Here is a 25,371-nt window from a genome sequence, read left to right as displayed (position 1 = left end):
CTTTTTATATACTGACGTCAAAAAGGTGTAGGTATATTCATTTATAAGTAATACGTATTATTTTGTTATCCAACAAATATTTGAAAGAATCATACAAAATAATACAAAACTTTCCATTTTCTATAAATTTAATAGACCCAATGATTTCCATAAAAATATATATAGTATATCTGTATAAAAAATTATTAAATTCAAACCCTAATCTTAATTTTTATTTTGCGGATATTATTACTTATTGCGATTCAAAACAGGATATCCCAAAAATCGTCTGCTAACAATATCTGTGATCTTTTACATCAGGTAAGGTTAGATACAAGTTAGATTGACCTATATATATATATATATATACATATTCGTCATGGACTGTACATATATACACTGTTCATTATTTGTAAATAAACAACTATTTTATTAATATATAATATTTAACACCGATAATGCAAATATGGGTACGAAGACTTTGACGGATATTCACAATGATCTAAAGCTTCTGATCACGGCAATCAGCGGTTTCGAGGTACAGTTTCCTCAAAATCCAAAAACTAACCTCGATTCTAATGAGTTTTACGATTTTCAAAACTTTCTTTATAATCTTATGAATAAAAAGTAAATATTTTCGCTTTTACATTATGCATTTAATAGGAAGGTGAAGAAGGTTTTCAAATCTGCGAGCGATTTGCCTTATCTCAAATAAAACACCACCGATACCTTTCCGTCAACAGTCATGCTGTTAAAAAGGAAATCGAGGAGATAACACAAAAATTTCTGATCCATGGTAAATATGATGTTGCCAAGGAGTTTCAGGAGCTTGTCAAATCCTTCTTGACAAACTTTGATTTCGAGAGGCATCCACAGTACGATGTACAGTGGTCTTTGCTATCGCTACTCTTGAATCTAGCCAATGAGACTAACAAGTCAGAGTTGAACAGTAGCTCACAGCCATACAGAGACCGTAGCCAGAATATTACTATCACTGCTGAGGATGACAAGTCTGAAGAGATTGATTGGGGACAATATTTGAAGGAGGGGCAGGAAGATTTTTTTTGTAACTATGACAGCGATAGTGATAGCGTAAGTATTTTGCTTATTTTTATAATCCAAAGTAATAACAATACAATTACATTATTGTTTAATTTTAGGAGTGGTCAGAAGATGAGAACAATGGTCAGTTAAGTTTGTCCATACCAGGTAATCAAAAAACTTCTGGTAACATTCAAGATGCCACAAATTCGGGTACAAACATATATCAGTCCTCAATACACGATGTTCCTAAAAGTTTGCCACAAGAAATTATATCTAAAAATTGGTTAAAAACAAATATTCAGAACAGCTGGTGGAATGAACTGGATTGGCATCAGTACAAAGTTAAGAGCGAGTTTGAAGCGGCTCATCTTTATGAACACTGGAGAAAAAATACCTTAAAGAGTAACAAAATAATTGGAACACTGAGTGAGTATCAAGCTTGCAGAGAAATATTGTGGATGTTTCACATTCAATCTTCCATGGCTCTATTCCAAGAGGAAACAGGAAGTGAATTTTCCATACGAGATGTTTCAATTCCTAGTTTAACTACAGTATGTTTTTCAATTATTTATGACTATAAAAATAACAACATCAGTTAACAATTTTCAATTTATTCAGGTTGCTTTTAAAAGTATGCTACTTTCATACTATCAATATTTCACAATGATTCGAGAAATGGTGACTTTTCTTGAAAATATATTCAATCATGTTGATACTTCAGTTGAGAATCGTAAGCCTCCATTAACTTATGAAGCATACGCAATTACTCTGCAACAACAACTTTTAAGAATAAAGAGTGGACTAGTTGATTTCGAAATAGCAATGATGAAGCAAGGTAAAACTAATTAATTCATGGTGTGTATTACAAAGAATTATTACACTAAGTAATCATGGTAACTTTACAGAAGATCAAAAGACATTTCTCTCTATATCAAAAAACTTGAAGAGGTATTTAGATAGGGTGAAGATGATTTTTGAGATTCATAAAAGCGTCGTTGAGGACTGGAAAAAGATGACCAATTGGCAGGCAGCTTCAAAATTACTTTCGTGCTTATATTTCAAAATGCAAAATTCAAGCAGTTATGAAACGGTCAATCTATGTGCCACGTTATACTTAGCTAGTCTCTCTGTATATCTGAATATTGTCGATGTTTGGTTGAGTGAAGGTAGATTGGAAGACTGGAGAGAAGAATTTATTATTGCTAGATGTACTGAGTAAGTGGAAGAATTTTCTAAAAACTCGTTTTATGTGATCAAAAGATTAAAAATAAAATTCTCTTTTAGAAGTACTGAAAGTGTTTCCCGCGAGGACAGCAGACCTTTAGAAGGTTTTGCTTCTAGAGAGCTCGACCCACTGTGTTTGAAGGACCCAGTAATGAAGGTTCTGCTTCACAAAGTGTACCAAATGGGTCGCAGTATTGAGCTTCTCGTCACGTTAGATCGTATCTCGGATCTTTGGGATATGATGGATCAAGAAAATGGTGAGCAAAACTAGACGAAAATCCTTTACGAAGTACTAAACAATAATTTCTATATTTGTTCCTACAGTTGCAAAGAAAACGTTACACGAAGAATGTCTGAATGAAATCCTTTCCCAGTGCTCCAAGTACGATGATACAAACTCTAGCGATTACACAGACTCAGGTCTTCTAAGAATAGTCGAATTTTCAACGTCTCAGTCTTTCGATACCGACGTGGAACATAACATTATGCAACAAGTGTCTGCTTCGAACAATCCGTTTTACGCCAAAGCCTTGGAAAATTTTATACTATCGGATGCGAGCAGCGATAACGTTGATGCAAAGAGTTCAAGCTGCAATCAGTTGGTAGAGTGGAAACAGGATGAAATGAAATGCAAACAATCGTTAGAGTTTTTGTCCAAGTTAGAGATGGTCTTGCCCTGGAGGAAAATTTTTGAATGTGCAGTTTCTAAGGTGCTTGAATTGAAATTCAGTGGAGCTAGCAAACTAGTGAAAGATATATTAATTAGAGAGTACAAATTAGAAGAGCAGCTGAAGTTAATGAGGTCGGTTTACATGATGGAGACTAGTCATATCATGAATAAATTCACCAAGCTTATTTTTACTGAGGTTGGTGTTTATTTATTTATTTATTTATTTTTTGCATATCCTAATTTGGAATATTCTTTTAGATTGAATCCAATGGTATGTGGAACAACGCTTATTTTGTCACGTGTTTATTAGAAGAAGTGCTATCACAGCAGTGGCCAGATACAAGCTCCAGATGGTCTATAACTGTGTCAAACATCAGGACCACAAAGGTTCTCGAAGCAGTCAACGGTATCAAGTTGCACTATGCAGCTGGATGGCCAATCAATATGCTTCTAAATGAGGAAGCCCTTGATAAGTACAATAAAATATTCAGGTTTGAACTGAAGCTTAAGTGGGCTCTATGGACTCTTAATAATTTGCGATTTGCAGGTATTCACAATAGAATATTAAAATTTTTTTTATTACATAAAAATGTAAACAAAGTTTTTCATTTTCTTTAGACTTGGAAAGTCAGGTTGAATCCGTAGAACCAGATATTGTACAACATTTTCACATCAGGAGACTTGAGAGTCTAAGATTCTGGTTGCTTCACGCTGTTGGATCTATACATGCATACTTATCAGGCCAAGTATTGCAAAGCTTGGGTAGTACTCTTGAAAAAGCTCTTACCCAAGCTGACAATTTCGAAGCCATTATTACAAGTAACCGATTGCAAACTTCCCATTTTATCGCTCTAATACATTACAAATTCACTCATATTTTACCATTCAATTTGTTTTTTTTTTCGCAGTTCACAGTGAATATTTGGATAACGTGCATGAGCATTGTCTCCAAACAGAAAAATTTGATGACTTGACGCGAACAATATACAAGGTTCATCTACTTCTCTTTTCTATGCAAGACTATTTTATTCGCTACAAAATCTGTCAACTCTCTTAATCTTGTTTTAGCTGCTGGAGATGTGCGAGGATATTCGCGATAGATGGCAGCCTACCTCTCTAGCCTTCATCGGCAAAGCTCTGGACGAACTTGAGAACGACTACGTTAAATACCATACATACCTGGCTCTGGGACTCCATAATGCTGTCCAACACAAGGATGCCGATTACCGTAAGTCCGAGATCTGTAGCGAACTGTTACAATATGTCGTACAGATCAAACCACAAGTTGTCAATGCAACAGACTCGCGTATCAACGCCGAAAATTTTGAGAAACTTGCCGGCGAAGCGCATAAAGACAAATAAGTTTTTTATGACAAAAATTTGTTTACCTACAAAATTAGTTACATATATTATACATTATAAATGGCTTATATTTATATATAAATAATTATATATCAGTAAGATCTACACATACCAAAGATGAGCTTAAGAATAGTTAAAAATAGTTATTTTAGAGCAAAAGATACGAATAAATAGGAAATAATATTTTTTTTTGTATAGCTACGGATACTGATTAATGTTTGATTTTATAATTTTGCATGGTTATTTACTTTTGTTATTAACTATTATAAGAGTAATCATGTTTTGTGCAATGAATTAGAAAAAAATTGAGTTTTTTAATTACTAAAATTTTATAGTTTAGACTTATAACTGCATGTATTGCATCAATTTTCCTTCTTTTTTCGTTTTCTTTTTTGTATAAACTTTTGAATAGCAAAGGAAATTCATTGCTCAAGTCAGTTTGTTTCTAGAATTTAAACAACAATACTAATCAAACTTTTCTTATTACCTTGTTTGCAGTGACTGGTTTGAGTTCTGCCTTTAACTGCAGTATGCCAGCGACTTAATACAGTGATACACACAAATAACATCCCTTGGCTTATTCTATAGACTAGACTTTTTTACATCGCCTTAAACAGCATCATCAGGCACTATAACGATAAAAAATTTAAATAGAGATGGAATACGAATAACAATCTCTAAAGTAAATTATTTTTCTTTTTAGTTTAACTGTTTCAATCAGTTAACACATTTGTGATATTTTGATTTTTTTGTACATAACATTCATTGAATGAGCCACTAAATAATCTCATCGCCGTTTCATTCGATGTACATCTTATTATGCTCATTATGTAAAAATGTTTCATTGCTAATTTCATTTGTATACCCTTTTTGTAAAATAAATAATTTTTTCTAATAATTCTTTTTTTAATTTTTAGTTTACCAACAATTTTTTACCTGCACAAATATGACACAAATACGTTTACTAATAGAACTAATACAATATGTTTTTTAAAATAATATAATTTATAAGGATATCAGTCTATAAAAAGATACCCACAATTTATAAGTCACAGAACGTGCAAATCATGTACATACTTCTATTTAGATTAAAAAGAAACTAAAAAGAACCTTCATATAATTCGAATGTTGTTTGTGGGCAACTTTTTTTGCAGTACAGTACTCTATTATATAGACATAAATATGATTTTCAATTTTATAAATGTAAAAAAATACAATTTTACAATAAAAACAAATCTTCTTACAAATCCCATTAAATGCAAATACTTTCTTACTTAATTTGTAGACAAACTTCTTCTCCCTGTCTTTCCCGCAATGCACTGCAAATTTCGTTCTATGAGAGATAACATCACGGATCTTGGTCGTAATATCCTCAATGAGATAGCGTACCAGAGCTTACCACCTTCGGGAATTCCTTTGCAACTTCCAAACAGAAGCCCCAGGCGCAGAGACAGAAAGTACGCGCAGAAATGCAATTTTAGTCGAATATTTTTTTATTAAGTTTTTTTCTCAGACAAACAAATATAAAAATTTAAGTTTTTTTCTATAAAGGAATTGTACAAATGCTCAATAATTTGATGTTTACTCCTGCATCTTTGTATTAGTAAAAATTAACAATGTAAACGTAATTACAAATTGTAAACTAATCTACTCATAAATTACTCAACGAGTTTGTCGAGCTGTAATAATTTTGATTTAATTGTAAAATCCTTAGGCTTGCTGGTATCTACATAAATGTTCAATCATATCATTGCTAACACAATTCAATCCGCGAATGAAAGTTAACCATATCGTTCTAATTACCAATCGAAGCTCCAGGCGTATAAATAATCTACACAAAAATAATTCAATTCGCCGCGATTTCAGTCTTGATCCTCGAACCCAAAACGAGTACGAGCGAGCCTTTGCATACTTGCATTGGTACCGGCGTAAGGAGCTGCTCGATGCTTACGACTCTTCATCGTCGATCGTCAACGAAGTCCTGTCCGAGGTCGTGGAGGAATCGAGACTCGACGACGACAACGACTTTTGAAGTAAAAACTCGTCGTCAAGATTTCTTTCTCGTTTTCTGCACAAACTAAAATAGCTCAACACACTATGTTATAGTTATATATATACAATTTTTTTTCTTTTATCTTCATATTAGTTACATTTGATATCGTTACAAGTAGTGTACACATATATAGCACATATCGTAAATTTTCATCCTTTTCTTTCTACACGTCTCTATAGGGCAAGAGATTCTCTACGTCGCATTTATACCGGGAAAGGAAAATGCCTCAAACAAAAGTGACCTGTGATGACTATTCGTCGAATTCCTTTCTTCTTACTGGCCTTGAAGCATTAAAGCGTCTTAGGCCGACAGAGATTAAAAGTCTTATCAACGACTGCGTCTGCAATTCTAGCATTTTGTAGGCTCAGAGATGTAAGTCAATTCTCACAGAGCGAAGATATTAATATGCCATGATTTCTCAGTTGGTTCACATCCTTATTAACAATCAAATTTGCATCAATCATCGCAAGTATTCTTAGTTTATATTTACAAGTGAAAATGTAACCCAAATTATGATTTTGATCGTTTGTACGAGTCCCAAATTTTTCTAAAAAAAAACAAAAATTAAACATCCTTATCAATTTCAAATCTAATATCCCTACCGGAACCAAACCAGCAATTTTATCGCTCAGCTTTGTTTAGAAAAATATACGATTCTTCAGAAAGTCTCTCTGCCCAAAAAATCGAACTGGGCAAACTCAGCAGCGCAATGCTCGCTTGGTTAGCTCTGCGCCAGCACGGCGGTGCCATTCTGAGTGAGAGAGCCGCTGCTGTTGCCCGCCGCACTGGTCGTCGGCTGCGTCGTCGGCATTAATGGTTGAGAACCACCAGCTAGCGAGCTGCTTGGCCTAGGTTCGGAAAGGTTGTTGCTCACGGGTGAAGTCGAATGGTTGTTAGAGCTGATACCGGTAGTGTTGTTGCTGGTCGCTGCGGCCAAAGCTTTATTACGCAACTCGAACACCTGCTGGATCGCGTTCCGGAAGCATAGGAAGTTGTAGTCGATGACGCCTGGAAATTATTGTAACTTGAAAACACTGTATGAATCAGTTTTTTAACAGATAAATCCTTTGATTATTTATATTCTAAACGTTGGATTAGTTATCTATTATTTGTTTACATTGTAATATATTTAGATATATAATCTCATGTATACCTTGTCTATCAAAGTTATCCTCTCTTAAAATGCAAACGAGCGCGAGGAATTTGTTTACTTCTCTCAAGTACAAAATCGTTCCATTGTTTAACTTAATTAAACTAGAGCTTTGACTATCGAACGCCGCTGCTTCTACTTCCTCCCTCAATCTAAAATTAAAAAATTAAAGACAAAAATTAGTTAAAATTAAATTGTATTTATGAATTATAGCATGCTTAATTTTAAAGGTATGCACAGGAAAACGTTTAACGGGTTTATCTGCCGCCCAACTAAATGGTTAGATTACTTACCCATATATACAAGACACGTCGATTACAACATCAATCATATCACAGCAGAGTTCATAACTTTGCATATCAACGGGTGAACTGTCCGTCGCAATATATATTTTCGAAACAACGTCGAAAAGAAAGGCCTTTTCTATTGCTGAGTTCTACAAAAATGAAAATGTAAAATTAATAACATATTTGTGACAATATACCTTCAATTACATGATTAGTGAATGGGCTGTGCAATACTCACTGAGATAAGTATATTCAATAAATTTTCCAACGTTGGTAACTGCGGAATCAATTTCTGTACAACTTTGCTAAATGCTTCAAATATACTGTGGTCATAAATTGACGTTAAGTGAAAGCTTAGATGTATCTGATCGCAACCTAATGAATAACAATAATAATTGAATTTATGACAACTAAAATAGTTTATTCGTTATAAATGTAAATTTTTAAGTACCGGAATCAATCAAATCATCATTTGCTCTTGTATGGATGTCCCTCTGAGTTTCCATTTTGTAATCATCAGATAGCCCATCAACTTTGTGTATAAAAACTTCAAACTTTATAGCTTGATTAACTTTGTATGCCTTTGTAACAGTCAGGTGCAGTTTGTTTAGAGCTTCCATGTAATCATCCTGTGCATCAATGACAAAAACCAAGGCTCCACATCCTCCAAAGATCATGTCACTGTCAAATGTAGGATCAAAAAAGTCTATCTGTCCAGGAAAGTCCCAAATTTGAAACTGTACAAAGCTTGAGTTGCAGATATCATCCTTGATGATTTTATTTGTGCTCTCCAGGAACAAGGTCTCATTTGGTGACATTTTGTGAAAGACAACTTTTTGTATTGACGATTTACCGCTTCTATAAGAACAAAGACATGAATTATAATCAACCTGTTACATTAGTCAGTGCTAAAATAACAAGAGCTGCATAATCAATGTATCATTGCATACCGTCTAAGACCCATCAGCAATATTCTAGGTTTTTGATCTCCAGTCAGTGGACCTGCAGAGCCATCGCCATCACCATCGAAAGGCGTATATCCAAAATCTTTTGGAAAGGAACCCACATCGTAGCCAGACTGGTACTGGTCATCGTCATCCTAAATTTCAGGAAGAATCACATGAATGCACATTCATAATTACAGATTCATATTCTCAAATTATTAAATTATTTAAAAACTTTTAACAACCCACGTTATAAAACTTCTCTATTCTAAAGCAAATTTCCAATTTGAATTCACAGTGGCATTAAAGCCTTATCAAATCAGGCATTACAATACAATGTATATGATAATGAAACAGAATGATAACAACTGCATTCTCCGTCTGGATAACATTCACCATATCAAAAAGAATTCCCACTCTTAAAAGTTCATCTAAATCTCCTTGTTCCTGTATACTCTGACATTGATAACAAGTCCAAAGTTAAGGTTCCAAACGAAAGAGCATCTATATTCATTTAAAACAATCGATGAATCATAAGTAGTCATTGTGCTCCAAAAACTCCATTCACCATATCAATAGTCCACATAGCAGCTAATCTTCATTCAGTTCAGCCTCTTCCTAGAGGAGGAGGTACTAATATCTAATTATCTCCTATCAGCCTAGCATTGGGCGTAAACACAGGCGCAATTCTAAATATAAGCTCCCTAATCGCGGCCTTATCAGTTCCTACGCGCTCGAGACATCGTAGCCATCCGTACGTGTACAAGTAATAAACGGCATATAGGTACTAACCATTTCTCGATTCGCCAGTTTTTCCTCTCTCGGCTTTTCTCGCTAGCTGTTCTCCTCGCTGCAGGAAAAACGTGCAGCGTTGCGCAATGCTCGCGATGCAGGCGTGAAAAAGAGAGACTCGAGGGCTGTCCCTATCCCTTATTCCTTAGGTCAAGTGCGGCCTCGACTCCCGGACAGACGTCGCATCTGGGCGGATCACCGTTTATTTACGCTCAGAGACTCAGCGACGACGATGATGATGATGATGATGACGACTAAGTGTCAACTTGCAGCACGGGTTTATACCTACGTTAGCTTGCTGTTGCAGCATATATAGACTACTGGTTGTTGCAGATTTTCTGGCTGTCTCTCTCTCTTACTCGCGAGAATAACACGCATTTGGGGGAGGGTGTAATCAGCCGAGTATATAGGTTTTGAGGTTAGGTATGGAGATGGTAAAGTAGAAACCTGCACTGTCATATAAATTATTGGGCGCAAAATTTGAAATTGAAGATTTTCTCTATATCTACTTATTTTTTCGATTGTCTTTCTTAGTAAACTTGCAACAACTTGCCTTCATACACATAAAATCAGCGTCGTTTTAATTAATAAAAAAAGTTCGCTTCTTTTAATCCTGAATCTTTACGTCTTATTTTTATTTTCACGGGCTCGATTCCTTCTCTGCGTAAATTTTATAAAAATAAAAACCAGGTGTACCAGAAAATCGAATTCTTATGTCTTTCGTGAGTAGAATCTATTAGAGCGACACTACAGGTGGTTCATTTCGTCAAAATCGATGACTCGGAGGTCTGCGGAGGTGTTCGCCTTGTACGTTTGTACCTATATATACATTTGCAGAGCCGCAGTAGTGTTTTACCGATTTTCAATTATATACTGAATAAATCCCTAGAAAACTTTCTACAATATGTTCCGCTCCACACGGCGTAAAATTCTTTTTCTGTCAATCAAAAACAATATTTAAATTTATAGTCTTTCTTCATTTGAAGTTCATTTTTTTTTCATATAGTACTGAGTTATACTTACGCAAGCCAGCTTGTACTTTTACAACGACAGCATGACGCAAAGTTCGAAAATAAATTCGTCAGTATTTGCTCAACTCTGTATAACGACTTTGTACGACGTTATACGACAGTATAACAAATAGAGGCGTGAGTCTGACCAAAGCCATCGATTTCTACTTATACCCTACTATGTACCCGCTATATCGACTCTACTATAATACTCCGGCGACTTCGCATCAGCGTGAAACGCCACTGTGAAATACTTATAGGCACATGCATGCAATGGACTTTCTTTGTAGAAAACCTTGAGCTACATGCATATTGTTATTTACATAGACATATTCCTGCCTGCCATTTTACTTATTAATTTCCCGCGGTAAAGAAAATGTGAATTTACCTCGGAATTTACCTGACATTATACGAGGGATGGAAAAATAACACTTTTCATTACGTATTTACTAAATTTCAATAAATGTCAGTTTAAACTATTTATAATATATTGTACCAAAAGTGAGAAATGAAAAAGAAGATGTAACAATAATAATAATTACACTTATATAAACCCATGAATTGGCATGTTATTTTTGTTAGCCGACCATGAGCGGTGTACCAACCATTGTATACTTAGCTTCTCATGACGTACATACATACATAGGTACATACAGACTATATAAACGATAAAACCATCAAAATAAACCAAATCTACTCAATCATTGATCAATCCACACAATGCGGTACCACCGTACAATACATTGTTTACCCACTTTGTGCATCAGCAAATATCCTGTATATTCTGTATGGCTAACTATAATGCACCTATACCGCAAAACAAAAGGAAAAAGAAAAGAGAGCGATAAGAAAACGCATGCGCCGCTCCGTATCGTGCGTGCCCACGTGCTCGGCCTATGCTCTCCTCCCCCTCCCCTCCCTCTCTTTCTTTCACTAGATCCATATATATATATATATATATATATATATATATATATATATATATATATATATATATATATATATATATACACACCCCGAATACGTCCATACGGCATACGGCATCAGTGCACTCGGTGTCTTCCTCTCGCTCGTCCAACTATAACCTCCCCACCCCAAGCGACCTTCGGCTCCCCGGCTACAGCTACAGCCCACTGCTAGCAGTCGACTGTCGAATTCGCGCCTTTGCTGCGGCCGCGTGATTAAACGACTTATACTCCCTGACAGTATATTGTCTGTTCAGTCAGAGCCGAAATTTTCCTGTGCAATCGTTTATTACTGCCAAGAGGATCGTCTCCAGGATGTCGGACTCCAAGTTCCAACCTGTCACACACTGCATCTTCGACATGGACGGTTTGCTCATAAGTAAGGACGAATTTCTCTACTGGACACGTATACTTTTGCACTCATTTATCGAGGCTTGAGATTCAGTTTCGCAACTTAAGTACGCACGTGCGTATACGACGGAAAGTTTTGGGTTTCCGGAACTGTGACATTATTAATATGTGATGTAATAATAGCGATATACTGACGCGTTGGTTGATGAAATCATAGCGGGAGCTTATCGCTTGCAGTTCCTATTCGCGAAAATCCGGTTGTGAATTGAAAGGTGCGAATACTCGAATGTTTTTATTTCGCGACTTTCATTTTGCCATCAATGGTGATGAACCTTGATTTTGCAACTTTCGCTCTTGGTTTTTTTAATATCAAGCTGCTGTTAGCTAATGCTCAATTCTAACGCAATAATTATGTATATAATAATGTATTGTGGGAGAGAGTGTAGAGTCAATTTAACTTCTCATTTCCTATTGATTGTTAAGTTACAGCTCTTCATTGAGATACCTCCTGTCATTATCCTTGAATTAAATTTGTATGACATAAGCTCTCTTTGATTAAGCGAGACATTATCAACTACTATTACTGTGTATATTAAATAATTTGCCACTCCAGTTCAAATGAGGTATGACATGCAACAATGTGATACAAACAATCGAGTTGTTCAAATATTGAAGTTAAAGTAATGACACTTCTGTATGTCAATTGTAAAATTATTAAGCAGCAGAATATTTGCATTTGAAAAATACTCAAGTCTTTGGAAAAATTGGGATTTCATAGTAGAACTATCTAACAATGATGCAATCTATATGATTCATGACGTCTACTCAAACATTTTCATTGTGTGATTTCAATTTTTTTTTAATATCTCTATTTTTCCTCTCTTTGATTTCCAAGATTTCTCATCTAAAACTGGTGGATTATTTGATCAGCTTCATTGAATTATTAGTTTGTATTTTGTACAAAAAGACATCAATTGTTTTAAAATTAACATTACAAATTCACTTATTCATGAAATCCGGCTGGTCAAATAAGGCTTAAGTAATGGTTTTAAATTTACTAATTAAACTAATATGCAATTTTATGTAGACTAACACATCTCAAATGAACTACGAATCTTGGGCTAATTTTTCAGATACAGAGCAGCTGTATACAACAGTTTTTAATCGTATTCTTAGTCCTTATGGCAAACAATTCACATGGGAAAACAAAGCTGTTACTATGGGATTTCATACCAATCAGCTTGTGCGCTACATAATAGACACATTTGAGTTGCCAATGCAACAAGAGGAGTTAACTAAGCGACTACAGACTGACTACGCTGCAATATTTCCAAGCACTCAACTTTTACCAGGTGATTCTGAGTTTTTCTAACTGTTTAATATGCTGTTTTTTCGCTTTGTGCCCTGCAGATTCAGAAACCGTGTACAAGAAAATTTATGGTACTATCTGTGAAAAGTACGGCTTCAGTTATGGAGGAGATCTGGCCTTTCAAGTGCTTGGCAGGCCTGAGCGCGTTGGAGCTGAACTTATCATAAACCATTACAAGTTGCCACTAAGCATCGATGAGTTTCAGGATTTTTACCACCGCTTACAGAAAGAAAATTTTACTGATGTACAAATGATGCCAGGTTAAGGACGTTTTATTTGCTCCCCAAAAGTCGCAGCTTACTTATTTTTGTTTTGCAGATTTTTAGACTCATTTAATCATTGGATGGTTATCGTTTTTCCTGATTTTCTTTTTTGTGATGAGGTTGATTTTGATTCTTCAGTAAAATTATTATTTTGTAATTATAATATATTTTTAAATTTCTTATTTTATGATATTTTTGTTGTTAGATGTATCAAATTATTTTATTTTACTTTTATTATGAATGGGCTGAGGTCCTTTAGAATTTGGCCCTTATTTACATATTCTTTTTTTTAAATAATTGTGAATGATTAATGAGAATCAAAAATTTTTCATAAAAATATAATACTTTAGCACTGATAATGTACATTAATGAAAACCAACAAATTCATAAAATGAAAAAGTTATTTCAATACAAAGAAAAGCTATTAATTGAAGATCAAATTTAGACTTTTTTTACTTCATCATATTTTTTTTCTACTGAAAGTAATTTTAGTCTTCTTAACAGTTTCATAAGCCTATCAGACCATTCAGACCACTAGTTCATCATCGAAGAAAATAAGTCTTTTTACAAAAACTCATTCAAGGAAGCTGAAGTTATATAAGTTGGCATCATTCACCGTTCGTTAATCACACACAATTAATAGCTTCATAGCATTGACAATGATTCACTCTAACGATATTACATAAAATAAATAACACTTAACTAAATGTTTGCAACAGGTGCTGAACGGCTTCTGCGTCATCTCAAGAAGCACAATGTCCCTATTGCTTTGGCTACAAGTTCCAGTGCAGAGAGTTTTGCTCTGAAGACTAAGCACTTGACAGAGATTTTTGACTTATTCCATCACAGAGTACTTGGAGGCTCAGATCCAGAAGTGAAGCAGGGAAAGCCAAATCCAGATATATTCATTGTTGCTGCAAAACGTTTCCCAGATTCGCCTGATGCAGCCAAGGTTTGTAAATTTTCAGTAAACTACTTTTGTGTTATAGAAATGAACAAAAATAAATAATAATTATTTTCAGTGTCTTGTCTTTGAGGATGCACCCAATGGAGTACAAGCTGGGATTAGCGCCGGAATGCAAACTGTGATGGTGCCTGACCCACATTTACCAAAACAATTTACAGAGAAAGCAACTTTGGTGATAGACAGCCTAGAACATTTCAAGCCAGAGGACTTTGGTCTACCTAAATTTGACTAGGGAAAAATTTTAAATTATATCTAAAGAAATTAAAAATTTTATTTTATTAATCTACTGTAAATCTACTTCTTGCTAACTAGTAAACACTGCGCATAAGTAAGAGCTACCTCTTTTAGACACACCAAATATTATTTTTGTAGAAAGACAAATACGTTCCTCCATCTATATAAACATACTAGTCAGTAACATGGCAAGTCCATGAAATTATTTGTAAAAAAGATCACATGCAGAGAATAAAATATGTTTACAATACTGAGATTTTTCTAATAAACGTTATGAATAAATCGATCTATTTCTTTGAAATAAAAAAAAATACCTTTTACCAACTCAACAGTATAGCTATGAACCAGCTATTTTTATTTATTTGAAAACTAGAATAATTTATCATACATTTTACATTAGAGAATTGTTGTATAGTTAAGCAATGCAGTAATCACGGATTAGACGTCGCTTGCTGAAACTTTTGTAAGACGTCGTCGACTTTGAGATTTGATAGTGGGTAGCACTTTTCTTTACCGTATTCTGAAAATCGTTATTTTTATTATTTTTATTACAATATTACAAGACCAGCGACGTAAATGAATCACTGATAAATTCTGTGTGATATAACGCTGCAACACTCACCTACGCGAACGAAAAGTCTGGGTTCGATTTGCGAACATTCTCTAATCATAATCGGAAGCTGAGGGTTTGCCTTTTTCAAACTCACATAATGATTTTCGATAAAATTTCTGAAAATAAATAATTTTAAAAATATCAAACATAACCTATAAAAATCGATGATCTCAAAGTAGAACTCGAATTTTTGAGTAAACCACAGTGACTTTCGATTGATTATCGTTAGTATGATCGTTAAGTTTTATTTACCTGACTCCTTCACTCGATTTCGACGTTTGGCACAATAAAATTCGCAATTCTTTGATCTTCGAACTTAGCCTAGCTGCTGCCATCTTGCCCGATATAAAGATTGCGTCTGCTACTACTTACTACTTTAGTCATGACTAATTTTTTATCCTATGCGGATATGAAATATATATAAACATCTAATTAATAATTTACGTTTATCATTGTTTTTAATAAAACTTTCTTAATTAAATAAGTATATAGTCACTAGTAAAAATGTTGTTCGAACATTGCAAAATAAAAAAAAATACTTCATTGACTCTGATCGCGCCAAATTCGAATTTTTCGATGAGAATAATTTTTATATAATTGACAATCGGATTGTCAATTAGCTCCATAAAAAACATGGACGGATAAACAAATTTCGCTCATCAAAATTTTAAAGTACACAACGTTTCGGCGCACAAATTCAAAATGTCTTGAAATAAAAGTTAACAAAAATGATAATATTGTTCTGGCCGCTAAATTTTGATGTATTTGAACAACGCAAAAATTAAAATATTAATACAATGTCACTACCACCGCTTTTTGATAAAGGCTTCCCCAACTACATCAAAGAGACCTATGGCAATGTTGATGTGTTTTGGTACCAAGCAGAATTTACACAGAGCCGTTATCCACCTGGTCAAGAAGGTAAATTGTACTAATATAGGGATTGTAATAATATCGATATTTAATGCATGTTTTAATTTAGTTAGTGAAGCATGTACATTGATTTGTCTGTTGGTGGCTCAACGTATAAGTCAATTGGGATTACAAGTTTTGGATGTTGATTCCACTCCAGAATTCAATGTTGTCATAGCTGAAGCTATAATAGAAGGCAATGACATTCATTCTTACATTGTTAAAAATAAACTTATTCCTCATCCTTATCTGAATACAGAAGAGGCACTGACTTTTGGGGGCAAAAAACTTAGTATGCTGAAGGAATGGGTAGGTAGGATTATTAGAAAACATGCTGGAAATATGATATTTTTTAAAGTATATAATTATTTATGTTTAAAGAATTTCCAAGTTTTCCGTGAGAATCTTGATACCACTTTGTACAGAAACATCAAGTCTTTCTTGTGTGAGTGGTATATCAATCCTGAGTCACCCAATTTGTTTATGCTTCTCATAACTTGCGGCAGAACAATACTTTTCATATTCCAACAGAAAACTAAAAAGGTATAAGCAGTTGATTGTTGTACTAAAACACTTGTCATTTCACATTCTAAACAGTTTTGAATACAGGTGATTTTGTTTGATTCTCATGGACACAATAGTGCAAGATACTCAAACAAAGGATTGGTGGTGGCTCAAGTAAGTTAAGACATTGACTAATAAAAAATTGTAGATAATAAACTGTTATTTGCAGTCACCTATTACAAGTTTGGAGGAGCTCTGCAGATGGTATGTAAGGGAGGTAATACATAATTGTTATGAACTAGAAGCTGATCAGTATGAACTGGCTTGTTTGTATCATCAGCAATCTCGAAGATCCATTAGTAGTTGTTATGAGTGCAAATGTAGTGCATCCAACAATAGATAGCCCTTTGCCGTGCATTCAGAAATTAATCATTTGATGTTTAGAACTATTTTTATTATATTATACCAAAAATACAAAAAAATCGAATTTCATTTAAAGTATAATAAAAAATTGTAAATAAATGTGAAACTTCTAAACGTTTCTTTCTCTTTTAAGATTAAAATAATAGAAATTAATTTTGTCTATAAAAAACGTAAATAATTAGTCTAAGTAATGATCACACAAATATCACTGAAATGTAGTACTTTATTAGAACCAGTTATACTGAACTATTTATTTCAGATTAATGTAACGACACGACTATTTACATTATTTACAACCATCACGGCTTTAGAAACCTTACTTGTATTAAAAACAATGTCAAAACAAAATTTGTTTCAAGAAGCCTTCTTATAACTGAATAAAACAAACACTCTTTCCTCTTATAAATTTGCTTCAACATTTTTGCCCATTATAACCAAAACCTCTTAATTCTTTTCTTCTTGATAATAAGTAGCTTGTAATATCTAAACTTAATCTAAAGCAGCATTCCGTTTTCTTAGTTTTAAATTGAATATCAACTGAGTAATCATTCCTTTTAACCTTTTAAATAGTCAGTGATTCAAATTGAAATGTTTGTTTGAAATTGTTAAACTGTGTTGCTCTTTCTCTTTCTCTTTCATATTTGTTTTCATTTCATGTTATATTCAGAGTAGCAAACAGACGATTTCACAGAAAATGCAAATATTTATCATAAAACACGAAAATACCATACACTAGGAAATTACACGAAGAACATTGCATGTTTATACATATACAGTATCTGACATTCTGTAGATTAAAGTCACAAATGCAAAGATGAAAAAAAATTCTAACTTTTTTATCTTTCTCTACAAATTGTTTTAATCACAGCCAGTGTGTATGTATGCTGTTTGTTATATTGACATGTAAAATTTTGGATTTACTTAGATTAAATTATTGAAGATACAAAAAAGAATTTCTACCATAAAATCGCAAACATTGTTCTTAGTAATTTTTTTGAATTTATGTTCTTTGCTCCTGAAAATACTGTTAGATATTATTTAACGCATACTATTAGAAGATGTTCGCAATATTATATTATCTTAATATTAAAACAAATCGATTTTCATAAATAAAAAATGAATATCTTAATATAGATTTCTCTGATATAGCTTTTTTGAATTTTTGACAAAAACTTGGTATGTATATGATTTAACGTCGAAAAAATAAGCAAATAGTTTTTACTGGCTATTGCGATATCAAGCAGAACAGCATAGAATTGAGTGGTAATAAAGTTTCGAAAAACACATTTCATCTCACTTTCTTATAACTTTCGCACGTATATATTTTTTACAAGAGACTGCACCGCTCGTGCAGGAATAGTTCGCTTCCATTAGGTTAATGAATTTTTGTTCTTTAGTAAAAAGAAAAATGTTCACCAATGGCTATCTACACACGTGAACCTGTCTCTGCACACCTCTGTTGTCTCGCGATAATTATGTGTCAAGTAGAGTGTACCTTATATGCATGTGTGATATAGAGAAAGAGTTAGTGAGAAACGTGAATTTGAATCTGTAATTTGTGACCTATCACAAAAAAGGACTCATACCAGTAGTCATCAAGCAACAATTTTTTTCTTCTTTTTTCCTTGACATTTTTCCATAGGTTTGTTTGCTTTTTTTTACTCCTTTGTCTGTGTTAGACTGTATTTCGCGTGAAAAAATATTTCATTTGTCGAGTGCGCTCGTTCGCGTCGAGCGGACCCAAACAACTGAATTCGAAGAGTCCCGGTCATTCGGTGGCTGCAGGCTCAGCTGGCAACTGAATAAATAATGGGTTTAAGTTAAAACAGGCGTTGGATCGCCCAGTGATACGTTAAAGGGACTGACGAACCAGTGGCTGTGCCCACTCAACGAAATCATCAATTAGAACAGGCCAGGCACCCTCCTCATCATAATTGGTCATTGACGGATTTATCATCAGAGCAAAATCCAAAAGTAGATTCCATGTGTCTTTTGGGATTGACCTTTTGTGGTGTTCCTGTAAGAAGATCAAGAGATTAAATTTCTGTTAAGATTTATTGATACCTTGAAAAAGTAAAGCTTTTTACCTGTAAGAACTGGCACCATAATTGTAGAAATTGAAACTTCTCACTTAGTACAATATTCCAATAGGCAATAGCCATGTCTAGATCAAGTCCTTTTTGTCCAGGATTTTTGGCATAGTTGAATGTAAACTGGTAAAAATCTTTAAATTTTAGAGAATCTCTTAATTCACCTTCTAAGCTACCTAGTCTTGCCTTAAGTTTGTCTATACTGTCTACACTATAAATTTTCAATTTTACAAATTGATTAAAATGTTAAATTTTAAAACACTATGATTATTTCAATAGTCAGAATTAGTTTATTTACCCTAAGTCTGTCATGCCATTTATAAATTCATCTTTAGTAAATTCACATTGCGTTTCTGCCTTGAATTTCCATGCTATGATCAAAACTAATTTACTCTCTGGAGTAAGACCCAAATCATCTAAAAATTTCATAATTCCATCTGCAGTGATTTTTTCTGGTTCACTTGGATCTAAAATAAATATAAAATTAATAGAACAGTTGACTGAATAAACATACTCTGCAATCGCACAATTCATTCAAATTGTGCCTTTCTATTTTTAATTTATTTACTTAATTTCTTACACAAACGCTTTGCAAATTTACAAGTAACACAAATTGGCGTGATAAAGAACCCAAAACATTGAGTCTGCTGTATTCAATTTATGGGTTGTTCAAAAATAAACATTTGTTGTACCAACTTTGTGTTTAAACAAAAATAGTTCCTCAATCAGTGACTTTTATGCTTGATTAAGTATGAAGCTTAACGTGTGTCAGTATAAAACTACAAAATCAAAGCGATAACTACCTTGATATCGGCTGTAGAGTATTTCTAACTTCTTCTTGTCTACAGCGTTTTTAGGCTCTTTGTAGTAAGCCTCAGGGTTTTGAAAGTAGTTGTCGCTAGCCAGGTCTAACTTCCAGTCGTTCTGTGCCAAACAATAAATGGCAGTCTGCTCTCCGGTCTGTGTAAAAGTGATGAATCTCTTAACCTTATCTCGCTGAGAAAATTTTAACTTATGCTGCAACAACCAAATATCATCTCATCAATAACACACCATATACTTGCTACTTTGGCTTCAAAAAATTCGTCAGGAAAAGCTAAGAACATTTTTCACGAATATGAAGCGACAGAATCGAAATTTTGCACAACAGGGGTAAAAATTCTGGCGCATCCGCGAATAATATAGGTTAATCAGCGGACGAAGGATCAACACACAGTGGCCGAGAAAATGCAACGCCGTTTTCAAGGGGATAGTCCTCGAGAATATTTCGCGTTGAACGTTGTCTCAGTGGACGAGGTAAGTATTGGATAGCGGCTCGGACTTACCATTTTTAAAAAAAAAAGGTGTTTCAGGCCCCCGAAAGCCAAAATATTTTCTTCTCACGCTATTGACATGAATATGCGCATGTCCACCATGTATATGAGAGAACTCTACTCTCTACTCTATAGTCTCGCGAGTAGCGACACTGCTGCATATATGTATACTGACACATACATATACGTATATACTGGCATACATATCAACATATGATCTGCATTTCCAATCCAAGAATGGTTTCTTTGAAATTGCATTAATTTTACAAAATTTCTAAAGATAATAATCATTTATTTATTAAAAATTGTAATAAATTATTATTACTATTATTATTATTATATTCAATCATCATGTTAATAATTTAATATTACCGAGAAATTTACTAATAATTATACTTAGTGTGTTTTGTAAAAAGAAGAAAGTTGATAAAATAAAAATCTATGTAAAATAATTGTATAAGTATGTATATATGTACATAAGTCAAATTAACATTCCGCATCCAGAAATTAGAAATACTACATGAGGTTTATCGTTATTGAAATTATCTTTTATCAAAGAACTATATACATATCTTCTAAAAATTTTAAATAATTATGACGTCAAATATATATGCACGTAGCCACCTAATTAACTTCAACTGATGGGTGATGATATCGTAATCGTAATTCCTTATATACCTATACCTATATATACTTATACCTATATATAAATAACGTAACCCTCAAAAGTTGACATCGCGCGCATGTTTTCGGACGTGTGATCGTGTGTTTTGTTTCTTTCCGTATTGAATTTCGAACCTAATTCTAAATGAGTAAGGTTTTGGAAAATCCTACTCCAAAAATCTACCCGACGTTGGAAGAAAAAATCGCCGACGGAGAATGTGAAGAAAAAGTGACCCGTAATCCCGACGAATTCGATGCTCGTGGAATCTTTGGTTAGTACGACTTTTTTCATAACGTTGTTTACAATTGTTTGAATTGTTTCGTAATGTAGTTTACTTTCCTATTTTACAGAACTATTACGAAATATAAACGATCCCGAGCATCCATTGACGCTCGAGCAGTTAAATGTTGTCCAGCAGAATTTAATAGAAGTAGGTAGATTTGGATTTCAATATTTTTCACAAAAATTCTGTAACATCAAATAATAAGCAAAGAGTTTAACAATAACTGTGATTCTTCTTTTTTGTGATATAGGTCGACAATGAAAGCAATGAAATCAATGTCCAATTCACTCCAACAATACCACACTGTAGCATGGCCACATTGATAGGTTTGTCGATAAGAACACAACTATTGCGGACTATTCCTCCTAGGTTTAAAGTTAGTGTTACCATTACCCCAGGAACACATACAGCAGAAACTGCTGTAAATAAGCAATTGGCTGACAAAGAAAGAGTAGCTGCTGCGTTAGAGAACCAATTTCTGTTGACTGTTATTGACCAGTGTCTAGAAAATGCTGTACAGACGTAATGTTATATTTATTGTAAAATCTGCTACTGTTAAGCTCAACAAATTGAGGGTTTGCATAAGAAGAATAATCAATTTGTGAGTCGCTTAAAGTTTAAAATGATCAAATATGAAGCTTATTTTTAATCCTTAAAAAATGCAGATTCTGGACTGCATATTAAATATTTATATCAGTTCTCCTGTTAACATTATTCTAGATGGAGAAACATATTGATATTTAGTATATAATTTTTGCAAAATATTTTTGTATGGTAATAAATATAGAAACTCGAGAAATTTTAAAAATATTGTTATGACTTGAACTACTGATTGAAGTTACTCATGCAAACATCTGATTTTGGAACATTAAAAAGTTATGTATGTACAAAATAAGTAATTAACATATTTATAATTACATTTATTTCGTTTTATATAACAATCAAAAATTATTTCTAATAAAATATTAAATAGTCTAGTACTAGTCCCTTTTCTTTGAAAGAATGGTATTTGTCACTGGATGCCTTTTCGTTGGGTCATATTTAAACGTTTTTGGCACTGCTCCTTTTCCAGCTTTTTCAAACATGTTTTCGTCATACATGTCGCGCGCATTTAGTTCTCTCGCTACTTTCAAGTTCGTCCACGCTAAAAAAAAATTAGAAAATATGTGATTAGTATTATTGGAACATATTGAATCTGAAATATTTGAAGAATAAATTAATTTAAATAACTTACAATCCTTGAATCCTTCTACAAAGTTCTTCTTTGAAACCGGCAATTTTTTCGGATCGTGATTTATCGTTGCCGGTATTTTGAAGAATTCCCTAACTTTGGGTATTCTCAGTATGCTAACTTGAACCAATGAAAACATGTTTGTTGAAACCCAATAACAAAGAATGGCCTATGAAAAAAAGTGAATGGATTACTTCTTTGAGTTAAGATTTTTGAACTACTGATTTTTTGTAAGCATTGATACTTACCCCTTCAAATTTCATAATGAATGGAAACATAATATAAGGTGATGCCCGAATGACATATCTCATAAGACCTAATGATTGAACCCTTACTGCATCTGTACCCATTTCAATAGTAGCAGCTAATGTCATACTTGTAATAATAGGTAACAGGTAGTAAGGATCTGGAACTGTTAGGTCAGTAAACCACCATAGACCGCCTTCTTTCATGCTTTCAACTGGTGCTTGTACCATTCCTTTCAGGGCCCAGAAGAATGATAAGAAAACTGGTGCCTAAAATCGAAACGTTGATTGAGTAAGTGTAAAGAAAAGTACTGAATGTTTATTTACTCATTGGTCAAGTTTGAAGTTTTGACGTACCTGCAATAATGGCAAAGCAGCATTTTTTATAGGACTTACTCCTTTCTGCTTCATGAATTCATAGAGTTCATGACTTAATCTAGCAGCTATAAAAAGTTTTATTAAATTTTTTTATGCCTCAAGTTAAAACTGCATTATTTAATTACATTCACCTTCTAAGCGATCGCCCATCTTACGTGCTTCAGACAACTGACTTTGCAAATATTGTATTTGTGGCTGTATATTGTGCATTCTTGCTGCGAATCTCTGGATTTTTATGACTACTGGAAGCAATAGTGTCCTAACACACATAGTAGCTAAAATCAGATTATTTGTACAATTTAATATATTTCTTATAAACCAAAATCAAGTTATAGTTAAGAATCTGACAAAGTGAATTCTACTTACTGATGAGAATTGTAGCCCACCAAGGTAAATCAACAGATACGTGTAAGAAATCCAAGTATTGTTGAACTAGTCCTGCTGGTGACCAGCCTCCAAGGCCTAGACTTTGGAGAGTTGGTTCTCCTGTCACGGCTTCAATGACTTCCTGTACAATCGGTGTGGGAGGCTCTACAAAATTGTTTATTGCCTACATTAAGATATCAGTTTTTAATTTAAACCTAATATTAAAGATAGTTGTTCACAGAACTTACCAGGAATTTGTGCAATAAGGTTATCCACTTGTGATGCATCTAGATGAGAAAAGAACAGATCAGCATGAAAATATTCTACATTCTATACAAATAATCATGTTTCTGCAATGGAAATGAGAATTGTACCTGTAGCCTGAACAGCAGCTCCTTCCGCTGAAGTCAAAGAAAGGTAAATTTTGAATTAAAACTCCCTTGAATTAAAAGGAATCACCGCAACAGTAACACAAACTCACATGTACTCATAGCAGCTACATTTTCAGTCTTTAGAGTGGCATTTGCTGTAGAGGACTCCCCGATGTACCGAACAAACGTTGCTGTCAGTACAGGACTCCTATGTTTGAGACTCTGTCGTGAACCTATGACAAGGTCCCTCCTGAGGTTCCGACAGGCCACATGTAAAGATCTGTGGCATGTGACATTCTGCAAAGAATTAACACAGATAAAAATGTAGAAAGGCTGTATTTTGGAGTCAGCAGCATAACCTCAAAAGCAAAGGCGCCGAATCGGATAATCTCTTACTTGTACAATAAACGTTGATTTGGACGAGACTCTATAGCTGACGCTTAGAAACGTCCGCGAGAACATGATGAGGTCAGATTCCTATCGACTCCCTGTTTTGAACTTAATCTAAATGCGAAAAATACGGATATGAAGCGAAATGCTGTAACACAAACACGAGGGGGTCATCTTGGAACGTTTTCGTTGGTTAGGTTGTCAGTTGCAGGGCGAAAATTCGAAGCCTTCATTGTTGGTAGCTCCGTATATGTCTCCGTAGATTTTTAAATGTCATTGATCGCTGATCAGGCTAATTGAGATTTTTAGATGTATGTAGCTAAGTATCCAAAACTGTGGACTATGTAATTACCTGCATGTTAAAAAAAAATCAAATGTTTAATGCTGCAAAGTTGGTTCATTTCATCCTCATCTTAGATTATGCAAAGAAATGTTTTCATTGCATAAAAAGCATAATATGGAAGGAAAATTAAGAAATATATAATTCTAAAGTGGCTTCAGAATCAGTACAGTATATTTAAACAGGCGCGAACGAGTAAAAAAGTAATAGAAATAGCATATCTCACAGTAGCCAAAAAATCTTCCATCAGGAACTCGACCACAACGATCATTATCGAGTCAATAACGCATATATTCTAGGTAAAAGCCACAAAACAATCGGTCATTATATATGTACATATAGCTTCGAATCCGCCACTAATTATAGTATTATACGCGCGTACAGACTAATAACAACTGTCAATCACAATAATCTCAGAGAATATAATGTACACAGATATTTCGTACGCTCTCGCGCGTTTACAGGTGCGAAACACTCCGCGATCGAGATAAGCCTCGAGATCGTGCGACCACACGGCACACACTGTCCCCTCTTTGGTTTACGTAATTGTGTCTATGTGTCGGTGCGATGCACCACGTCTATAC

The 25,371-nt window shown here is 34.0% G+C and overlaps 8 protein-coding genes across 13 annotated transcripts; 4 read left to right on the top strand and 4 right to left on the bottom strand.

Moving 5' to 3' along the window:
- The first annotated feature begins 329 nt into the window (after positions 1 to 329).
- On the top strand, positions 330 to 6,890 carry LOC100117492 (gamma-tubulin complex component 5). Of its 2 annotated transcripts, none has more exons than XM_016988107.3 (12): positions 330 to 517; positions 643 to 1,071; positions 1,140 to 1,574; positions 1,642 to 1,858; positions 1,929 to 2,238; positions 2,308 to 2,504; positions 2,572 to 3,113; positions 3,176 to 3,464; positions 3,536 to 3,736; positions 3,826 to 3,908; positions 3,986 to 4,145; positions 5,565 to 6,890. In XM_016988107.3, the coding sequence occupies exons 1-12, from the start codon at positions 446 to 448 to the stop codon at positions 5,777 to 5,779; spliced, it is 3,150 nt and encodes a 1,049-aa protein (XP_016843596.1). In that variant the 5' UTR covers positions 330 to 445; the 3' UTR covers positions 5,780 to 6,890. The 2 variants fall into 2 exon arrangements, with proteins under 2 accessions (XP_016843596.1, XP_001601715.2); XM_001601665.6 differs by lacking the exon at positions 5,565 to 6,890 and adding an exon at positions 4,778 to 5,177 and having other exon boundaries at positions 338 to 517.
- LOC100117567 (ras-related GTP-binding protein C) lies at positions 5,781 to 9,918 on the bottom strand. 2 transcript variants are annotated; one of them, XM_031928692.2, is made up of 7 exons: positions 8,963 to 9,918; positions 8,720 to 8,868; positions 8,221 to 8,627; positions 8,008 to 8,144; positions 7,776 to 7,918; positions 7,486 to 7,634; positions 5,781 to 7,340 (listed from the first exon to the last, which is right to left on the bottom strand). In XM_031928692.2, exons 2-7 carry the CDS (start codon positions 8,731 to 8,733, stop codon positions 7,054 to 7,056), a joined length of 1,137 nt encoding a protein of 378 aa, XP_031784552.1. In that variant the 5' UTR covers positions 8,734 to 8,868; positions 8,963 to 9,918; the 3' UTR covers positions 5,781 to 7,053. The 2 variants fall into 2 exon arrangements, with proteins under 2 accessions (XP_031784552.1, XP_001601765.2); XM_001601715.5 differs by having other exon boundaries at positions 9,506 to 9,918.
- A 1,627-nt stretch (positions 9,919 to 11,545) lies between these two features.
- On the top strand, positions 11,546 to 14,950 carry LOC100113625 (pseudouridine-5'-phosphatase). 2 transcript variants are annotated; one of them, XM_003426900.3, is made up of 4 exons: positions 11,546 to 11,859; positions 12,965 to 13,183; positions 14,183 to 14,415; positions 14,486 to 14,950. In XM_003426900.3, the coding sequence occupies exons 1-4, from the start codon at positions 11,796 to 11,798 to the stop codon at positions 14,660 to 14,662; spliced, it is 693 nt and encodes a 230-aa protein (XP_003426948.1). In that variant the 5' UTR covers positions 11,546 to 11,795; the 3' UTR covers positions 14,663 to 14,950. The 2 variants fall into 2 exon arrangements, with proteins under 2 accessions (XP_003426948.1, XP_001603676.1); XM_001603626.6 differs by lacking the exon at positions 12,965 to 13,183 and adding an exon at positions 13,242 to 13,460 and having other exon boundaries at positions 11,551 to 11,859.
- Positions 14,951 to 14,979: 29 nt separating this feature from the next.
- On the bottom strand, positions 14,980 to 15,637 carry Ndufa2 (NADH dehydrogenase (ubiquinone) 1 alpha subcomplex, 2, 8kDa). Its single transcript, NM_001172322.1, has 3 exons — positions 15,530 to 15,637; positions 15,287 to 15,393; positions 14,980 to 15,184 (listed from the first exon to the last, which is right to left on the bottom strand). Exons 1-3 carry the CDS (start codon positions 15,610 to 15,612, stop codon positions 15,096 to 15,098), a joined length of 279 nt encoding a protein of 92 aa, NP_001165793.1. The 5' UTR covers positions 15,613 to 15,637; the 3' UTR covers positions 14,980 to 15,095.
- A 176-nt stretch (positions 15,638 to 15,813) lies between these two features.
- LOC103316514 lies at positions 15,814 to 18,666 on the top strand. 3 transcript variants are annotated; one of them, XM_008210510.4, is made up of 6 exons: positions 15,858 to 16,198; positions 16,260 to 16,385; positions 16,449 to 16,498; positions 16,571 to 16,732; positions 16,799 to 16,867; positions 16,923 to 18,666. In XM_008210510.4, exons 1-6 carry the CDS (start codon positions 16,075 to 16,077, stop codon positions 17,094 to 17,096), a joined length of 705 nt encoding a protein of 234 aa, XP_008208732.1. In that variant the 5' UTR covers positions 15,858 to 16,074; the 3' UTR covers positions 17,097 to 18,666. The 3 variants fall into 3 exon arrangements, with proteins under 3 accessions (XP_031784572.1, XP_008208732.1, XP_031784573.1); XM_031928712.2 differs by having other exon boundaries at positions 15,814 to 16,198; positions 16,260 to 16,498; XM_031928713.2 differs by lacking the exon at positions 16,260 to 16,385 and having other exon boundaries at positions 15,874 to 16,198.
- On the bottom strand, positions 17,322 to 20,689 carry LOC100117691 (DCN1-like protein 1). The gene is made up of 6 exons (XM_001601805.6): positions 20,532 to 20,689; positions 20,010 to 20,223; positions 19,505 to 19,673; positions 19,204 to 19,417; positions 18,987 to 19,133; positions 17,322 to 18,914 (listed from the first exon to the last, which is right to left on the bottom strand). Exons 1-6 carry the CDS (start codon positions 20,532 to 20,534, stop codon positions 18,885 to 18,887), a joined length of 777 nt encoding a protein of 258 aa, XP_001601855.2. The 5' UTR covers positions 20,535 to 20,689; the 3' UTR covers positions 17,322 to 18,884.
- LOC100113668 (MIP18 family protein galla-2) lies at positions 20,463 to 22,446 on the top strand. Its single transcript, XM_001603769.5, has 3 exons — positions 20,463 to 21,454; positions 21,534 to 21,613; positions 21,717 to 22,446. The coding sequence occupies exons 1-3, from the start codon at positions 21,328 to 21,330 to the stop codon at positions 21,990 to 21,992; spliced, it is 483 nt and encodes a 160-aa protein (XP_001603819.1). The 5' UTR covers positions 20,463 to 21,327; the 3' UTR covers positions 21,993 to 22,446.
- LOC100117732 (mitochondrial inner membrane protein OXA1L) lies at positions 22,366 to 25,331 on the bottom strand. Its single transcript, XM_008210514.4, has 11 exons — positions 25,014 to 25,331; positions 24,454 to 24,799; positions 24,168 to 24,354; positions 24,061 to 24,087; positions 23,935 to 23,973; positions 23,687 to 23,851; positions 23,452 to 23,595; positions 23,300 to 23,385; positions 22,946 to 23,212; positions 22,701 to 22,866; positions 22,366 to 22,610 (listed from the first exon to the last, which is right to left on the bottom strand). The coding sequence occupies exons 2-11, from the start codon at positions 24,517 to 24,519 to the stop codon at positions 22,447 to 22,449; spliced, it is 1,311 nt and encodes a 436-aa protein (XP_008208736.1). The 5' UTR covers positions 24,520 to 24,799; positions 25,014 to 25,331; the 3' UTR covers positions 22,366 to 22,446.
- Positions 25,332 to 25,371: the final 40 nt, after the last annotated feature.

The sequence above is a fragment of the Nasonia vitripennis genome, chromosome 4 (assembly GCF_009193385.2).
Source record: "Nasonia vitripennis strain AsymCx chromosome 4, Nvit_psr_1.1, whole genome shotgun sequence".
In the NCBI taxonomy this organism is placed as follows: Eukaryota; Metazoa; Arthropoda; class Insecta; order Hymenoptera; family Pteromalidae; genus Nasonia; species Nasonia vitripennis.
The sequence above is the reverse complement of the archived record's forward strand: the minus strand, read 5'-3'. Positions and strand labels throughout refer to the sequence as shown.

What these genes read in the sequence shown, in the direction of transcription:
- LOC100117492 (XM_016988107.3), top strand. Translation starts at nt 446, where the DNA reads ATGGGTACGAAGACTTTGACGGATATTCACAATGATCTAAAGCTTCTG. An exon ending in TTTCGAAGCCATTATTACAA is followed by an intron (nt 3,737 to 3,825) that starts GTAACCGATTGC and finishes TTTTTTTCGCAG; the next exon opens with TTCACAGTGAATATTTGGAT. An exon ending in TGACGCGAACAATATACAAG is followed by an intron (nt 3,909 to 3,985) that starts GTTCATCTACTT and finishes ATCTTGTTTTAG; the next exon opens with CTGCTGGAGATGTGCGAGGA.
- LOC100117567 (XM_001601715.5), bottom strand. An exon ending in TATTGAATATACTTATCTCA is followed by an intron (nt 7,919 to 8,007) that starts GTGAGTATTGCA and finishes TCATTTTTGTAG; the next exon opens with AACTCAGCAATAGAAAAGGC. An exon ending in GGATAACTTTGATAGACAAG is followed by an intron (nt 7,341 to 7,485) that starts GTATACATGAGA and finishes AATAATTTCCAG; the next exon opens with GCGTCATCGACTACAACTTC.
- LOC100113625 (XM_003426900.3), top strand. Translation starts at nt 11,796, where the DNA reads ATGTCGGACTCCAAGTTCCAACCTGTCACACACTGCATCTTCGACATG. An exon ending in CATGGACGGTTTGCTCATAA is followed by an intron (nt 11,860 to 12,964) that starts GTAAGGACGAAT and finishes CTAATTTTTCAG; the next exon opens with ATACAGAGCAGCTGTATACA. An exon ending in AAGCACTCAACTTTTACCAG is followed by an intron (nt 13,184 to 14,182) that starts GTGATTCTGAGT and finishes TGTTTGCAACAG; the next exon opens with GTGCTGAACGGCTTCTGCGT.
- Ndufa2 (NM_001172322.1), bottom strand. Translation starts at nt 15,612, where the DNA reads ATGGCAGCAGCTAGGCTAAGTTCGAAGATCAAAGAATTGCGAATTTTA. An exon ending in AAATCGAGTGAAGGAGTCAG is followed by an intron (nt 15,394 to 15,529) that starts GTAAATAAAACT and finishes ATTTATTTTCAG; the next exon opens with AAATTTTATCGAAAATCATT. An exon ending in CAGACTTTTCGTTCGCGTAG is followed by an intron (nt 15,185 to 15,286) that starts GTGAGTGTTGCA and finishes AACGATTTTCAG; the next exon opens with AATACGGTAAAGAAAAGTGC.
- LOC103316514 (XM_031928712.2), top strand. Translation starts at nt 16,075, where the DNA reads ATGTCACTACCACCGCTTTTTGATAAAGGCTTCCCCAACTACATCAAA. An exon ending in TCCAACAGAAAACTAAAAAG is followed by an intron (nt 16,733 to 16,798) that starts GTATAAGCAGTT and finishes TTTTGAATACAG; the next exon opens with GTGATTTTGTTTGATTCTCA. An exon ending in AAGGATTGGTGGTGGCTCAA is followed by an intron (nt 16,868 to 16,922) that starts GTAAGTTAAGAC and finishes TGTTATTTGCAG; the next exon opens with TCACCTATTACAAGTTTGGA.
- LOC100117691 (XM_001601805.6), bottom strand. An exon ending in ACTCTACAGCCGATATCAAG is followed by an intron (nt 19,674 to 20,009) that starts GTAGTTATCGCT and finishes TATTTATTTTAG; the next exon opens with ATCCAAGTGAACCAGAAAAA. An exon ending in TATGGTGCCAGTTCTTACAG is followed by an intron (nt 19,134 to 19,203) that starts GTAAAAAGCTTT and finishes ATCTTCTTACAG; the next exon opens with GAACACCACAAAAGGTCAAT.
- LOC100113668 (XM_001603769.5), top strand. Translation starts at nt 21,328, where the DNA reads ATGAGTAAGGTTTTGGAAAATCCTACTCCAAAAATCTACCCGACGTTG. An exon ending in CGATGCTCGTGGAATCTTTG is followed by an intron (nt 21,455 to 21,533) that starts GTTAGTACGACT and finishes CCTATTTTACAG; the next exon opens with AACTATTACGAAATATAAAC. An exon ending in TCCAGCAGAATTTAATAGAA is followed by an intron (nt 21,614 to 21,716) that starts GTAGGTAGATTT and finishes TTTGTGATATAG; the next exon opens with GTCGACAATGAAAGCAATGA.
- LOC100117732 (XM_008210514.4), bottom strand. Translation starts at nt 24,519, where the DNA reads ATGTTCTCGCGGACGTTTCTAAGCGTCAGCTATAGAGTCTCGTCCAAA. An exon ending in AGCTGCTGTTCAGGCTACAG is followed by an intron (nt 23,974 to 24,060) that starts GTACAATTCTCA and finishes TTTCTCATCTAG; the next exon opens with ATGCATCACAAGTGGATAAC. An exon ending in TCATTATGAAATTTGAAGGG is followed by an intron (nt 22,867 to 22,945) that starts GTAAGTATCAAT and finishes TTTTTTTCATAG; the next exon opens with GCCATTCTTTGTTATTGGGT.